The sequence below is a fragment of the Cuculus canorus genome, chromosome 36, assembly GCF_017976375.1.
Source record: "Cuculus canorus isolate bCucCan1 chromosome 36, bCucCan1.pri, whole genome shotgun sequence".
NCBI classification, from domain to species: Eukaryota; Metazoa; Chordata; class Aves; order Cuculiformes; family Cuculidae; genus Cuculus; species Cuculus canorus.
Genome location: NC_071436.1, coordinates 917,222 through 931,735, shown reverse-complemented (window position 1 = coordinate 931,735; position 14,514 = coordinate 917,222). Strand labels below are relative to the sequence as shown.

Here is a 14,514-nt window from a genome sequence, read left to right as displayed (position 1 = left end):
TCTCCTCAGGGTGGCCCCATGTCCTCATCTCTTTGTGGTGTCTCCATCTTTTCGTGGTGTCTCCTTGTCCTCGTGGTGGCCCTATGGCTTCATCTTCTCATGGTGGCCCCACAGCTTCATCTTCTCATGGTGTCTCCATCTCCTCGTGGTGTCTCCGTGTCCTCGTGGTGGTCCTGTGGCTCCATCTCCCCATGGTGTCTCCATGTCCTCGTGGTGTCCCCATGGCTCCATCTCCCCATGGTGTCTCCATCTCTTCGTGGTGTCTCCATGTCCTCATGGTGGCCCCATGGCTTTGTCTTCTTGTGGTGTCTTCATCTCCTCATGGTGTCTCCATCTCCTTGTGGTGGCTCTATGGCTTCATGGTGGCTCCACAGCTTCGCCTTCTCATGGTGTCTCCATCTCCTCGTGGTGGCCCCATGGCTTCATCTTCTCTTGGTGTCTCCATCTCCTCATGGTGGCTCTATGGCTTCATGGTGGCCCCACAGCTTCATCTTCTCATGGTGTCTCCTTCTCCTCGTGGTGGCCCTGTGGCTTTGTCTCCTCGTGGTGTCTCCATCTTCTCATGGTGGCTCCATGTTCTCATGGTGGCCTCACGTCTTCATCTCCCCATGGTGTCTCCATCTCCTCGTGGTGGCCCTATGGCTTCATGGTGGCCCCACAGCTTCATCTTCTCATGGTGTCTCCATCTCTTCGTGGTGTCTCCTTCCCCTCGCGGTGTCTCCATCCCCTGGTGGTGTCCCCACGGCCCGGTGTGCTCACGGCCCGGCGGTTGTCCTCTCCCCGCAGGACATCCTGTGCCGCCTGGAGCACACGACCCTGCGGAAGGTGACGGCCAACACCGCCATCTACTACGACCCCAACCCGCAGAGCACGGTGGTGGCCGAGGACCAGGAGTGGGTCAACGTCTACTACGAAATGCCCGACTTCGACGTCAGCCGCATCTCCCCGTGGCTGCTGCGCGTCGAGCTCGACCGCAAGCACATGACCGACCGCAAGCTCACCATGGAGCAGATCGCCGAGAAGATCAACGCCGGTGAGGGCGTCTCGGGGGCTTTGGGGGTCCTGAGGGCTTCTGAGGGGGGTTTTGAGGGCATCTCGGGGGGCTTTGGGGGTCCTCAGGGCGTCTCAGAGGGGTTTGAGGGCATCTCAGGGGGGTTTGAGGGCATCTCAGGGGGAGTTTGAGGGTCCTGAGGGGGTTTTGAGGGTCCTGAGGGCATCTGAGAGGGGTTTTGAGGGCATCTGAGGGGGGTTTTGAGGGTATCTGAGGGGTTTTGAGGGTTCTGAGGGCATCTGACAGGGGTTTTGAGGGCATCTGAGGGGGGTTTTGAGGGTCCTGAGGGCATCTGAGAGGGGTTTTGAGGATCCTGAGGGGGTTTTGAGGGTCCTGAGGGCATCTGACGGGGGTTTGAGGGTTCTGAGGGGGGTTTTGAGGGTCCTGAGGGTATCTGGGGGGGGGTTTTGAGGGTCCTGAGGGGGTTTTGAGGGTCCTGAGGGCATCTGAGGGGGGTTTTGAGGGCATCTGAGGGGGGTTTTGAGGGTCCTGAGGGCATCTCAGAGGGGTTTTGAGGGCATCTGAGGGGGGTTTTGAGGGTCCTGAGGGCATCTGAGAGGGGTTTTGAGGGTCCTGAGGGCATCTGAGGGGGGTTTTGAGGGCGTCTGAGAGGGGTTTTGAGGATCCTGAGGGCATCTCAGGGGGTGTTTGAGGGTCCTGAGGGCATCTGAGAAGGGTTTTGAGGGTCCTGAGGGGGTTTTGAGGGTCCTGAGGGCATCTGAGGGGGGTTTTGAGGATCCTGAGGGGGTTTTGAGGGTCCTGAGGGCATCTGAGAGGGGTTTTGAGGGTCCTGAGGGGGTTTTGAGGGTCCTGAGGGCTTCTAAAGGGGGTTTTGAGGGTCCTGAGGGCATCTCAGAGGGGTTTGAGGGCATCTCAGGGGGGTTTTGAGGGTCCTGAGGGGGTTTTGAGGGTCCTGAGGGCATCTGAGTGGGGTTTTGAGGGTCCTGAGGGGGATGTTGAGGGTCTTGAGGGCATCTGAGGGGAGTTTTGAGAGTCCTGAGGGCTTCTGAGGGGCTTCTGGGGTTCATGGGTGGATGTTGAGGGCATCTGAGGGGCTTTTGAGGGTCCTGGATGATCATTGAGGTCATCTGAGGGGGTTCTGAGGGGCTTTTGGAGGTCCTGGGTGAACCTGGAAGGTCTCTGAGGAGTTGCGGATGAGCCTTGAGGGCATCTGGAGGACCTTCAGGAGGTTCCTGAGTGACCGCAATGTCCCTCACGTCCCTCTTTGAGGCTTTGGAGATGACCTCAACTGCATCTTCAACGATGACAACGCCGAGAAACTCGTCCTTCGCATTCGGATCATGAACAGCGACGAGAACAAAATGCAGGAGGTGCGGCGGAGGTCCTCTGCTCTGGAGGTCCCCCTGGTCTGGAGGTCCCCCTCTGGTCTGGAGGTCCCCCCTGGTCTGGAGGTCCCCCCTGGTCTGGAGGTCCCCCTCTGGTCTGGAGGTCCCCCTCGGCCTGGAGGTCACCTCGTTGTCCTTTGTGGTCCCTCAGGAGGAGGAGGTGGTGGATAAGATGGACGACGACGTCTTCTTGCGTTGCATCGAGTCCAACATGCTGACGGACATGACGCTGCAGGGCATCGAGCAGATCAGCAAGGTGGGACCTTCAGGAGGTCCAGGGGGACCTGGAGGAGGTCCAGGACGACCTTGAGGGGTCTAAGATGACCTTCAGGAGGTCCAAGATGACCTTGAGGGGTCCAAGATGACCTTGAGGGGTCTAAGATGACCCTTAGAAGGTTCAAGACAACCTTGAGGAGGTCCAGGGGGACCTTGAGAAGGTCCAGGATGACCTTGAGGAGGTCAAGGGTGACCTCGAGGAGGTCCAGGATGACCTCGAGGGGGTCTCGGATGACCTTTAGAGGGTCCAGGATGATCTTGAGGACATCCAGGTTGATTTTTAGGGGTCTAAGATGACCTTGAGGGGGTCCACCATGACTTTTAGAAGGTCCAGGATGACCTTGAGGGGGTCCCGGATGACCTTGAGGGGGTCCAGAATGACTTCTAGAGGGTGCAGAACATCCGTGGTGACACCTGGAGGCATCTAAAGGAGGTTCATGATTGCCTGAGGTGTCCCTGTGGATTCTGAGGAGCTCTACAAGTTCTCCATGGGGACCTTGAGAAGGTCCGGAATGACCTCAGAAGGTCCAGGATGGCCCTTAGAAGGTCCAGGATGGCCATAGAAGGTCTGGGATGACCCTTAGAAGGTCCGGGATGACCCTTAGAAGGTCCGGGATGGCCCTTAGAAGGTCCGGGATGACCCTTAGAAGGTCTGGGATGACCTTAGAAGGTCCGGGATGACCTCAGAAGGTCCGGGATGGCCCTTAGAAGGTCTGGGATAACCCTTAGAAGGTCTGGAATGACCATAGAAGGTCCAGGATGACCCTTAGAAGGTCTGCGATGACCCTTAGAAGGTCCATGATGACCCTTAGAAGGTCCGGGATGACCATAGAAGGTCCAGGATCACCCTTAGAAGGTCCGGGATGACCCTCAGAAGGTCCGGGATGACCATAGAAGGTCCGGGATGACCCTTAGAAGGTCTGGGATGACCATAGAAGGTCCGGGATGGCCCTTAGAAGGTCTGGGATGACCATAGAAGGTCCGGGATGACCCTTAGAAGGTCCGGGATGACCATAGAAGGTCCGGGATGGCCCTTAGAAGGTCTGGGATAACCCTTAGAAGGTCTGGAATGACCATAGAAGGTCCAGGATGACCCTTAGAAGGTCCGGGATGGCCATAGAAGGTCCGGGATGACCCTTAGAAGGTCCGGGATGGCTCTCAGAAGGTCCGGGATGGCCCTTAGAAGGTCCGGGATGACCCTTAGAAGGTCCGGGATGGCCATAGAAGGTCCGGGATGGCCCTTAGAAGGTCCGGGATGACCCTCAGAAGGTCCGGGATGTCCCTTAGAAGGTCCGGGATGGCCCTTAGAAGGTCCGGGATGGCCCTCAGAAGGTCCGGGATGGCCCTTAGAAGGTCTGGGATGACCATAGAAGGTCCGGGATGACCCTTAGAAGGTCCATGATGACCATAGAAGGTCTGGGATGACCCTCAGAAGTTCCAGGATGACCTCAGAAGGTCCGGGATGACCCCAGGAGGTGCGTGGTGGCCACAGGAGGTCCAGGATGACCTTCAGGAGGTCCAGGGGGACCTTGAGGAGGCTCAAGATGACCTGGAGGAGGTCCAGGGTGACCTTGAGGGGTCCAAGATGACCTTGAGGAGGTCCTGTGTCCCCCGCAGGTCTATATGCACCTCCCGCAGACGGACAATAAGAAGAAGATCATCATCACGGAGGACGGAGAGTTCAAAGCTCTGCAGGAGTGGATCCTGGAGACGGACGGCGTCAGCCTCATGCGCGTCCTCAGCGAGAAGGACGTGGACCCCGTGCGCACCACCTCCAACGACATCGTGGAGATCTTCACCGTGAGTCAGCGCCGCAGCAGCTCTGCTCCCAGGGGTGGTGGAGATCCTGGGGCTCTGCTCCCAGGGGTGGTGGAGATCCTGGTCCTCAGGTTCCTCAGGTTCTTGGACCTCTGGTTCCAAGGGTGGTGGAGATCCTGGATCTCTGCTGCCAGGGGTGGTGGAGGTCTTGGACCTTGGGTTCCTCAGGTTCCTGAACCTCTGATTTGATGGGTGGTGGAGTTGGGGTCCCTCAGGTTCCGTGGGTGGAGTTGTTGGGGTCCCTTTGGTTCCAGGGGTGGAGTTGGGGTCCCTCAGGTTCCATGGGTGGAGTTGTTGGGGTCCCTTTGGTTCCAGGGGTGGAGTTGTTGGGGTCCCTTTGGTTCCAGGGGTGGATTTGGGGTCCCTTTGGTTCCATGGGTGGAGTTGGGGTCCCTTTGGTTCCAGGGGTGGAGTTGTTGGGGTCCCTTTGGTTCCGTGGGTGGAGTTGTTGGGGTCCCTTTGGTTCCAGGGGTGGAGTTGTTGGGGTCCCTTTGGTTCCAGGGGTGGAGTTGTTGGGGTCCCTCAGGTTCCATGGGTGGAGTTGTTGGGGTCCCTCAGGTTCCAGGGGTGGATTTGGGGTCCCTTTGGTTCTGTGGGTGGTGGAGTTGGGGTCCCTTTGGGTCCCTCTGCCGCGCTGGGGTGGGCGGTGGTGGCCACGCGTGGTCCTTGGCCGCAGGTGTTGGGCATCGAGGCGGTGCGGAAGGCTCTGGAACGTGAGCTCTACCACGTCATCTCCTTCGACGGCTCCTACGTCAACTACCGCCACCTGGCGCTGCTCTGCGACACCATGACCTCGCGCGGCCACCTCATGGCCATCACCCGCCACGGCGTCAACCGCCAGGACACCGGGCCCCTCATGAAGTGCTCCTTCGAGGAGACGGTGAGGGGACCTCGCGGGGGCGGTCGGGACCTCCTGGAGGGGGTTTGGGGGGACCTGGAGGGGGTTTGAGGGCACCTGGAGGGGGTTTGGGGGCACCTGGAGGGGGTTGGGGGGCACCTGGAGGGGGTTGGGGGGCACCTGGAGGGGGTTTGAGGGCACCTGGAGGGGGTTGGGGGGCACCTGGAGGGGGTTGGGGGGCACCTGGAGGGGGTTGGGGGGCACCTGGAGGGGGTTTGGGGGCACCTGGAGGGGGTTCGGGGGCATCTGGAGGGGGTTTGGGAGCTCCTGGAGAAGGTTGGAAGCTCCTGGAGGGGGTTTGGGGGCATCTGGAGAGGTTTTGGAGCTCATGGAGGAGGTTTGGGAGCACCAGGAGGAGGTTTGGGGGGATCTGGAGGAGGTTTGGAGCTCCTGGAGGTGGTTTGGAAGGATCTGGAGGGGGTTTGGGAGCTCCTGGAGAAGGTTGGGAGCTCCTGGAGAAGGTTGGGAGCTCCTGGAGGACGTTTGGGAGGACCTGAAGGGGGTTTGGGAGGACCTGGAGAAGGTTTGGAAGAATCTGGAGGGGGTTTGGAGCTCCTGGAGAAGGTTTGGAAGGATCTGGAGGGGGTTTGGGAGCTCCTGGAGAAGGTTGGGAGGACCTGAAGGAGGTTTGGGAGCTCCTGGAGAAGGTTGGGAGCTCCTGGAGAAGGTTGGGAGCTCCTGGAGGTGGTTTGGGAGCACCAGGAGGAGGTTTGGAAGGATCTGGAGGGGTTTTGGAGCTCCTGGAGGTGGTTTGGGAGCACCAGGAGGAGGTTTGGGGGGATCTGGAGGAGGTTTGGGAAGACCTGGAGGAGGTTTGGAGCTCCTGGAGGTGGTTTGGAAGGATCTGGAGGGGGTTTAGAGCTCCTGGAGGTGGTTGGGAGGACCTGGAGGTGGTTTGGGAGCTCCTGGAGAAGGTTGGGAGCTCCTGGAGGACGTTTGGGAGGACCTGAAGGGGGTTTGGGAGGACCTGGAGAAGGTTGGGAGCTCCTGGAGATGGTTTGGAAGGATCTGGAGGGGGTTTGGAGCTCCTGGAGGAGGTTTGGGAAGACCTGGAGAAGGTTTGGGAGCTCCTGGAGGTGGTTTGGAAGGATCTGGAAGGGGTTTAGAGCTCCTGGAGGTGGTTGGGAGGACCTGGAGAAGGTTTGGGGGGATCTGGAGGAGGTTTGGAAGGACCTGGAGGGGGTTTGGAGCTCCTGGAAAGGTTTGGGAGGACCTGGAGGGGGTTTGGGAGCTCCTGGAGAAGGTTTGGAAGCACCAGGAGAAGGTTTGGGAGGACCTGAAGGGGATTTGGAGCTCCTGGAGGAGGTTTGGAAGCGCCAGGAGAAGGTTTGGGAGAACCTGGAGGGGATTTGGGAGCTCCTGGAGAAGGTTGGGAAGCACCAGGAGAAGGTTTGGGAGGACCTGGAGGGGGTTTGGAGCTCCTGGAGGAGGTTTGGAAGCACCAGGAGAAGGTTTGGGAGAACCTGGAGGGGATTTGGGAGCTCCTGGAGAAGGTTGGGAGGACGTTTGGAGCTCCCGGAGAAGACCCGAGGGTTGGAAGTTGAGGTTTTGGTCTCCGTCGCAGGTGGACGTCCTGATGGAGGCGGCGGCGCACGGCGAGAGCGACCCCATGAAGGGCGTCTCGGAGAACATCATGCTGGGTCAGCTGGCGCCGGCCGGCACCGGCTGCTTCGACCTCCTCCTGGACGCCGAGAAGTGCAAGCACGGCATGGAGATCCCCAGCGCCCTCCCGGGCCTCGGCGTCGGCGGCCGTGAGTCGCGCGGGCGGAAGGGCCACCAGGAGCCCCACAGCCCCTGGGCACGAGGGGGCGGGGGCTCTGAGGGCCTCCACGTCACTATGGACCCACCAACCACCCCTGAGGGGTTTGGGTGTTCGTAGATGCTTTGAGGGAGGAAGGAGGCGCAGATGTTGAGGTTCCTCAAGGAGACGAACATCTGGATCCCGTGGGAAGGAGGAGACAGGGGTGGTGGCTTTGAGGGCCTCCACGTCACTATGGACCCCACGAATCCCCCTGAGGGGTTTGGGCGTTCGTAGATGCTTTGAGGGAGGAAGGAGGCGCAGATGTTGAGGTTCCTCAAGGAGATGAACATCTGGATCCCGTGGGAAGGAGGAGACGGGGGCGGTGGCTTTGAGGGCCTCCACATCACTATGGACCTCACGAATCCCCCTGAGGTGTTTGGGCGTTCGTAGATGCTTTGAGGGAGGAAGGAGGCGCAGATGTTGAGGTTCCTCAAGGAGATGAACATCTGGATCCCGTGGGAAGGAGGGGATGGGGGCGGTGGCTCTGAGGGCCTCCACATCACTATGGACCCCACAAATCCCCCTGAGGTGTTTGGGCGTTCATAGATGCTCTGAGGGAGGAAGGAGGCGCAGATGTTGAGGTTCCTCAAGGAGATGAACATCTGGATCCTGTGGGAATGAGGGGATGTGGGTGGTGGCTTTGAGGGCCTCCACGTCACTATGGACCCACCGCCCCCCCCTGAGGGGTTTGGGCGTTCATAGATGCTTTGAGGGAGGAAGGAGGCGCAGATGTTGAGGTTCCTCAAGGAGACGAACATCTGGAGCCCCTGGGCAGGAGGGGACGGGGGCGGTGGCTCTGAGGGCCTCCACGTCGCTATGGACCCCACAAATCCCCCTGAGGTGTTTGGGCGTTCGTAGATGCTTTGGGGCAGGAAGGAGGTGCAGATGTTGAGGTTCCTCAAGGAGATGAACATCTGGATCCCGTGGGAAGGAGGGGATGGGGGCGGTGGCTTTGAGGGCCTCCACGTCGCTATGGACCCACCGCCCCCCCCTGAGGTGTTTGGTGTCTCCGCAGCCACCGGAATGTTCTTCGGGTCGGCCCCGAGCCCCATGGGGAGCCTCTCGCCCTCCATGACCCCCTGGAACCAGGGCGCCACCCCCGCCTACGGGGCCTGGTCCCCCAGCGTCGGTGAGGCACTGGGGGGGACTGGGAGCAAACTGGGGGGGACTGGGGAGGGCACTGGGGGCACAGGGGGGGACTGGGGGGGCACTGGGGGGGCAATGGGAGCACTGTTTTGGGGTTCAGATGGGGCTTTGGGCTCAGTTTGGGGGTTCAGACTGCGTTGAAGCTGCGTTTGGGGGTTCAGTCTGGGTTTGGGGGTTCACTCTGTGCCCCCCCCCAGGCAGCGGGATGACCCCCGGGGTTCAGGGTTTGGGGGTTCAGGGGGTTTTGGGGTTCACTCTGTGCCCCCCCAGGCAGCGGGATGACCCCCGGGGTTCAGGGTTTGGGGGTTCAGGGGTTTTGGGGTTCACTCTGTGCCCCCCCAGGCAGCGGGATGACCCCCGGGGTTTGGGGGTTCAGGGTTTGGGGGTTCAGGGGTTTTGGGGTTCACTCTGTGCCCCCCCAGGCAGCGGGATGACCCCCGGGGTTCAGGGTTTGGGGGTTCAGGGGGTTTTGGGGTTCACTCTGTGCCCCCCCAGGCAGCGGGATGACCCCCGGGGTTTGGGGGTTCAGGGTTTGGGGGTTCAGGGGTTTTGGGGTTCACTCTGTGCCCCCCCAGGCAGCGGGATGACCCCCGGGGTTCAGGGTTTGGGGGTTCAGGGGGTTTTGGGGTTCACTCTGTGCCCCCCCAGGCAGCGGGATGACCCCCGGGGTTTGGGGGTTCAGGGTTTGGGGGTTCAGGGGTTTTGGGGTTCACTCTGTGCCCCCCCAGGCAGCGGGATGACCCCCGGGGTTCAGGGTTTGGGGGTTCAGGGGGTTTTGGGGTTCACTCTGTGCCCCCCCAGGCAGCGGGATGACCCCCGGGGTTCAGGGTTTGGGGGTTCAGGGGGTTTTGGGGTTCACTCTGTGCCCCCCCAGGCAGCGGGATGACCCCCGGGGTTTGGGGGTTCAGGGTTTGGGGGTTCAGGGGTTTTGGGGTTCACTCTGTGCCCCCCCAGGCAGCGGGATGACCCCCGGGGTTCAGGGTTTGGGGGTTCAGGGGGTTTTGGGGTTCACTCTGTGCCCCCCCAGGCAGCGGGATGACCCCCGGGGTTCAGGGTTTGGGGGTTCAGGGGGTTTTGGGGTTCACTCTGTGCCCCCCCAGGCAGCGGGATGACCCCCGGGGTTTGGGGGTTCAGGGTTTGGGGGTTCAGGGGTTTTGGGGTTCACTCTGTGCCCCCCCAGGCAGCGGGATGACCCCCGGGGTTCAGGGTTTGGGGGTTCAGGGGTTTTGGGGTTCACTCTCTGCCCCCCCAGGCAGCGGGATGACCCCCGGCGCCGCGGGGTTCTCTCCGAGCGCGGCGTCGGACGGCAGCGGTTTCAGCCCCGGGTACAGCCCCGCGTGGTCGCCCACCCCCGGCTCCCCCGGCTCCCCCGCGCCCCCCAGCCCATACATCCCCTCCCCAGGTGAGTGACCTCTGACCCCAACCCTGACCCATAGAGAGCCATAGAGACACAGAGGGACACATAGAGACCCATAGGGACCCATAGAGACCCCATAGAGAGCCATAGGGACCCATAGGGACACATAGAGAACAATAGAGACCCATAGAGACCCATAGGGACACATAGAGACCCATAGAGACCCATAGAGACACATAGAGAGCCATAGGGACCCATAGAGACCCATAGGGACCCATAGAGACCCATAGGGACACATAGAGACCCATAGAGACTATAGGGACCCCACAGAGACTCACAGAGACCCATAGGGACACATAGAGGCCCATAGGGACCCCATAGAGAGCCATAGGGACCCATAGAAACCCATAGAGAGCCATAGAGACCCATAGAGAGCCATAGGGACCCATAGAGAGCCATAGAGACCCATAGAGAGCCATAGGGACCCATAGAAACCCATAGAGAGCCATAGGGACCCATAGAGAGCCATAGAGACCCATAGAGAGCCATAGAGACACATAGAGAGCCATAGGGACCCATAGAGAGCCATAGGAACACATAGAGAGCCATAGAGACACATAGAGAGCCATAGAGACCCCATAGAGACCCATAGGGACCCATAGAGAGCCATAGAGACACATAGAGACCCATAGAGGACCCATAGAGAGCCACAGAGACACAGAGAGAGCCATAGAGACACATAGGGACACATAGAGAGCCATAGAAAGCCATAGAGAGCCATAGAGACCCATAGGGACCCATAGAGAGCCATAGAGACCCATAGGGACCCATAGAGAGCCATAGAGAGCCATAGGGACCCATAGAGAGCCATAGAGAGCCATAGAGATCCATAGAGACCCATAGAGACCCATAGAGACCCCATAGAGACCCATAGAGACCTATAGAGACCCATAGAGAGCCATAGAGAGCCATAGAGACACATAGAGAACAATAGAGAGCCATAGAGAGCCATAGAGACACATAGAGAGCCATAGAGACCCCATAGAGAGCCATAGGGACCCATAGAGACCCATAGGGACACATAGAGAACAATAGAGACCCATAGAGACCTATAGAGACCCCATAGAGAGCCATAGGGACCCATAGAGACCCATAGGGACACATAGAGAACAATAGAGACCCATAGAGAGCCATAGAGGCCCATAGGGACACATAGAGAGCCATAGAGACACATAGAGAGCCATAGGAACCCATAGAGACACATAGGGACCCATAGAGACACATAGGGACCCATAGAGAGCCATAGAGACCCATAGGGACACATAGAGAGCCATAGGGACCCATAGAGAGCCATAGAGACCCCATGGGACTTCAGTAGAGCCTTTGGCAGAGTTTCTCACAGCGTTTTGCTTCACAAACGGTCGCCTCTGCCCTGGGGGGCGCTCTGTCCCGCGTGGAACAGTGCTTGGATGGCCCCGAGAGCGGTGTCAACGGGACCCCCCGGGACACCCCCAACACCCCATAGAGCCTCAGGACACCCCCCAACACCCCCCAGACCCCCGGAACCCCCTCGGGACACCCCCAAACACCCCCCAACACCCCACAGAGCCCCGGAACCCCCTCCCACCCCACTGACGCTGTTCCCCCCACAGGTGGTGCGATGTCCCCGAGCTACAGCCCCACGTCTCCGGCATACGAGCCGCGCTCGCCGGGGGGCTACACCCCCCAGAGCCCCAGTTACAGCCCCACCTCGCCCAGTTACAGCCCCACCTCGCCCAGTTACAGCCCCACCAGCCCCAACTACAGCCCCACCTCTCCCAGTTACAGCCCCACCTCTCCCAGTTACAGCCCCACTTCTCCCAGTTACAGCCCGACCTCGCCCAGTTACAGCCCGACGTCACCCAGTTACAGCCCCACATCGCCCAGTTACAGCCCCACCTCGCCCAGTTACAGCCCTACTTCTCCCAGTTACAGCCCCACGTCGCCCAGTTACAGCCCGACTTCTCCCAGTTACAGCCCCACTTCTCCCAGTTACAGCCCGACCTCGCCCAGCTACAGCCCCACCTCTCCCAGTTACAGCCCCACCTCTCCCAGTTACAGCCCGACCTCTCCCAGTTACAGCCCCACCAGCCCCAACTACAGCCCCACCAGCCCCAACTACACCCCGACCTCTCCCAGTTACAGCCCCACTTCTCCCAGTTACAGCCCCACCAGCCCCAACTACACCCCGACCTCCCCCAACTACAGCCCCACCTCGCCCAGTTACAGCCCCACCTCTCCCAGTTACAGCCCCACCTCGCCCAGTTACTCGCCCTCCAGCCCCCGCTACACCCCGCAGTCGCCCACCTACACCCCCAGTTCTCCCAGTTACAGCCCCAGTTCTCCCAGTTACAGCCCCACCTCCCCCAAGTACACCCCGACCAGCCCCAGCTACAGCCCCAGCTCCCCCGAGTACACCCCAACGTCCCCCAAGTACAGCCCCACCTCCCCCAAGTACAGCCCCACCTCCCCCAAGTACAGCCCCACGTCGCCCACCTACAGCCCCACGACCCCCAAGTACAGCCCCACGTCGCCCACCTACAGCCCCACGTCGCCCGTCTACACCCCGACCAGCCCCAAATACAGCCCCACGTCGCCCACCTACAGCCCCACGTCGCCCAAGTACAGCCCCACGTCGCCCACCTACAGCCCCACCAGCCCCAAAGGTTCCACGTACAGCCCCACGTCCCCCGGCTACAGCCCCACGTCGCCCACCTACAGCCTCACCAGCCCGGCCATCAGCCCCGACGACAGCGACGACGACAGCTGAGCGCCCCCGCGCCTGCCCCCCAACTTCGGGGGCACCCCCGCCTTGGGGCTCGGGCCCGGGCCGCGGGGGGCGTCGAAATGGGGGGCTGACCCAGAAGTTGGGGGGCGCTTTCAAGTCCTACAGTGACCCCCCCCAAGGCTGGGGCTGCCCCACAAGTTGGGGGGTGACACATAAATTGGGGTCACTTCCATGTTGGGGAGTGACACCCATGTCTCAAAGTGACCCCGAAGTTGGGGGGTAGCTTCAAAATTGGGGGGTGACCCCGAAGTTGGGGGGTGATCCCGAAGTTGGGGGGCGCTTTCAAGTCCTACAGTGACCCCTGAATCCCCCCTAAGGCCGGGGCTGCCCCACAAGTTGGGGGGGTGACATATAAATTGGGGTCACTTCCACGTTGGGGAGTGACACCCACGTCTCAAAGTGACCCCGAAGTTAGGGGGTGGCTTCAAAATTGGGGGGTGACCCCGAAGTTGGGGGTCACTTTCAAGTCCTACAGTGACCCTCAAGTTGGGGGGTGACCCATAAATTGGGGTCACTTCCATGTTGGGGGGTGACACCCGAGTCTCAAAGTGACTCCAAAGTTAGGGGGTGACTTCAAAATTGGGGGGTGACCCCGAAGTTGGGGGGCGCTTCCAGGTGGTGGAGTGACCCCCAAGTCAGGGGGTGAGACCCGAGTTGAGGGGGTGACTCCAAAATTGGGGGTAACCCCTAAGTCGGGGGTCACTTTCAAGTCCTACAGTGACCCCTAAGTCAGGGTGTGACCCCCAATTTGTGTGGGGGGGGTGACACCAAAATGGGGGGAGGGGGAGGATTACCCCTCAATCAGGGGGTGACCCCCGATTTGGGGGGTGACTTTCAAGTCACTCAGTGACCCCCCAAGTTGGGGGGTGAACCGTTAAAGAGGGGGAACCCCAAAATGGGGGTCTGACAGGTTGGGGGGAGGGGAAAAAGGGGGGGTTGAGGGGGGGGGGACAGGGACTGGGGGGGGTGGGATTGGTGTAATTTACAGGTGGGGTTAATTAACGAGGGGGTTAATGAGGGGTTAATTAAGGTCGGGGGGGGGATTTTGGGGGGAAGTTTTGTTTTGGGGCAATAAAATTTTACTCAGTTTTCACCTCTGAGTCTGTGGGGTTTGAGGGGAGCAGAAACCCCAGTGCCTCCCAGTTCAACCCAGTGCCTCCCAGTACAACCCAGTGCCATCCCAGTCCCCTCCCAGTGCCCTCTGTCCCTTCCCAGTCCCCTCCCAGTTCAACACAGTGCTTCCCAGTACAATCCAGTGCCTCCCAGTTCAACCCAGTGCCATACCTGTTCCCCTCCCAGTCCCCCCCCAGTGCCTCCCAGTGCCCTCTGTCCCTTCCCAGTCCCCTCCCAGTTCAACCCAGTCCCTCCCAGTGCCCCCCATATCCCCCTTCCAGTCACTTTCTCCCCTCCCAGTTCCAGCCCAGTGCCCCCCAGTCCCCTCCCAGTGCCCCTCTGTCCCCTTCCAGTCCCCTCCCAGTGTCCGGGGACGGACTGGGGGGGCACTGGGAGGGACTGGAGTTGACAGTTCCCCTCCCAGTCCCTCCCATTTTCCCCCGGTACCTCCCAGTCTCCTCCCAGTTCCCTCTCACGCCCCCAATATGGCGCCGCCTCACGGGAACGCGGGGCGGAGACTCAAAGAGGCGGGCACCCAGAGACCACGCCCCTTTCTTTATAAGCCACGCCCCTCGCGCTTTCCTATTGGCTGTCCGCGCGGAGCCCCACCCCTCCCTCCCCTGAGCGCGAAGCCACGCCCACCACGCCTTTCTATTGGTCCGTCAGCATGGAACCGTGCCACCCACTCTTCCTTATAAGGAGAGGATACACCCCCCGTATGGCCACGCCCCCTTGGCCAGGCGCGCCGGCGCACCGCGCACGCGCAGAGCGCGCGCCGCTTCCCCCCCGTCCTCCCTCCCCTCCCCTCCTGCTCCGTTGCCCCGAAGTCACCTTGGGGCCCCCCCCGGGTCCCTGTGCCCGCCCGCCCCGCGCCCCCCTTA

General features: G+C 60.9%; 1 protein-coding gene across 2 annotated transcripts in view; it reads left to right on the top strand.

Moving 5' to 3' along the window:
• The window catches only part of POLR2A (RNA polymerase II subunit A), a 40,489-nt gene extending 27,212 nt beyond the window's left edge, over positions 1 to 13,277 (top strand). For both annotated transcript variants that reach the window (XM_054052733.1, XM_054052734.1), the window contains 9 exons: positions 787 to 1,033; positions 2,282 to 2,382; positions 2,549 to 2,653; positions 4,291 to 4,473; positions 5,168 to 5,371; positions 6,954 to 7,140; positions 8,206 to 8,319; positions 9,589 to 9,738; positions 11,346 to 13,277. In XM_054052733.1, coding sequence (XP_053908708.1) covers positions 787 to 1,033; positions 2,282 to 2,382; positions 2,549 to 2,653; positions 4,291 to 4,473; positions 5,168 to 5,371; positions 6,954 to 7,140; positions 8,206 to 8,319; positions 9,589 to 9,738; positions 11,346 to 12,502 — 2,448 coding nt within the window. In that variant the 3' untranslated portion in view covers positions 12,503 to 13,277. The remainder of the gene's footprint in view (positions 1 to 786; positions 1,034 to 2,281; positions 2,383 to 2,548; positions 2,654 to 4,290; positions 4,474 to 5,167; positions 5,372 to 6,953; positions 7,141 to 8,205; positions 8,320 to 9,588; positions 9,739 to 11,345) is intronic.
• The last annotated feature ends 1,237 nt before the right edge of the window (positions 13,278 to 14,514 follow it).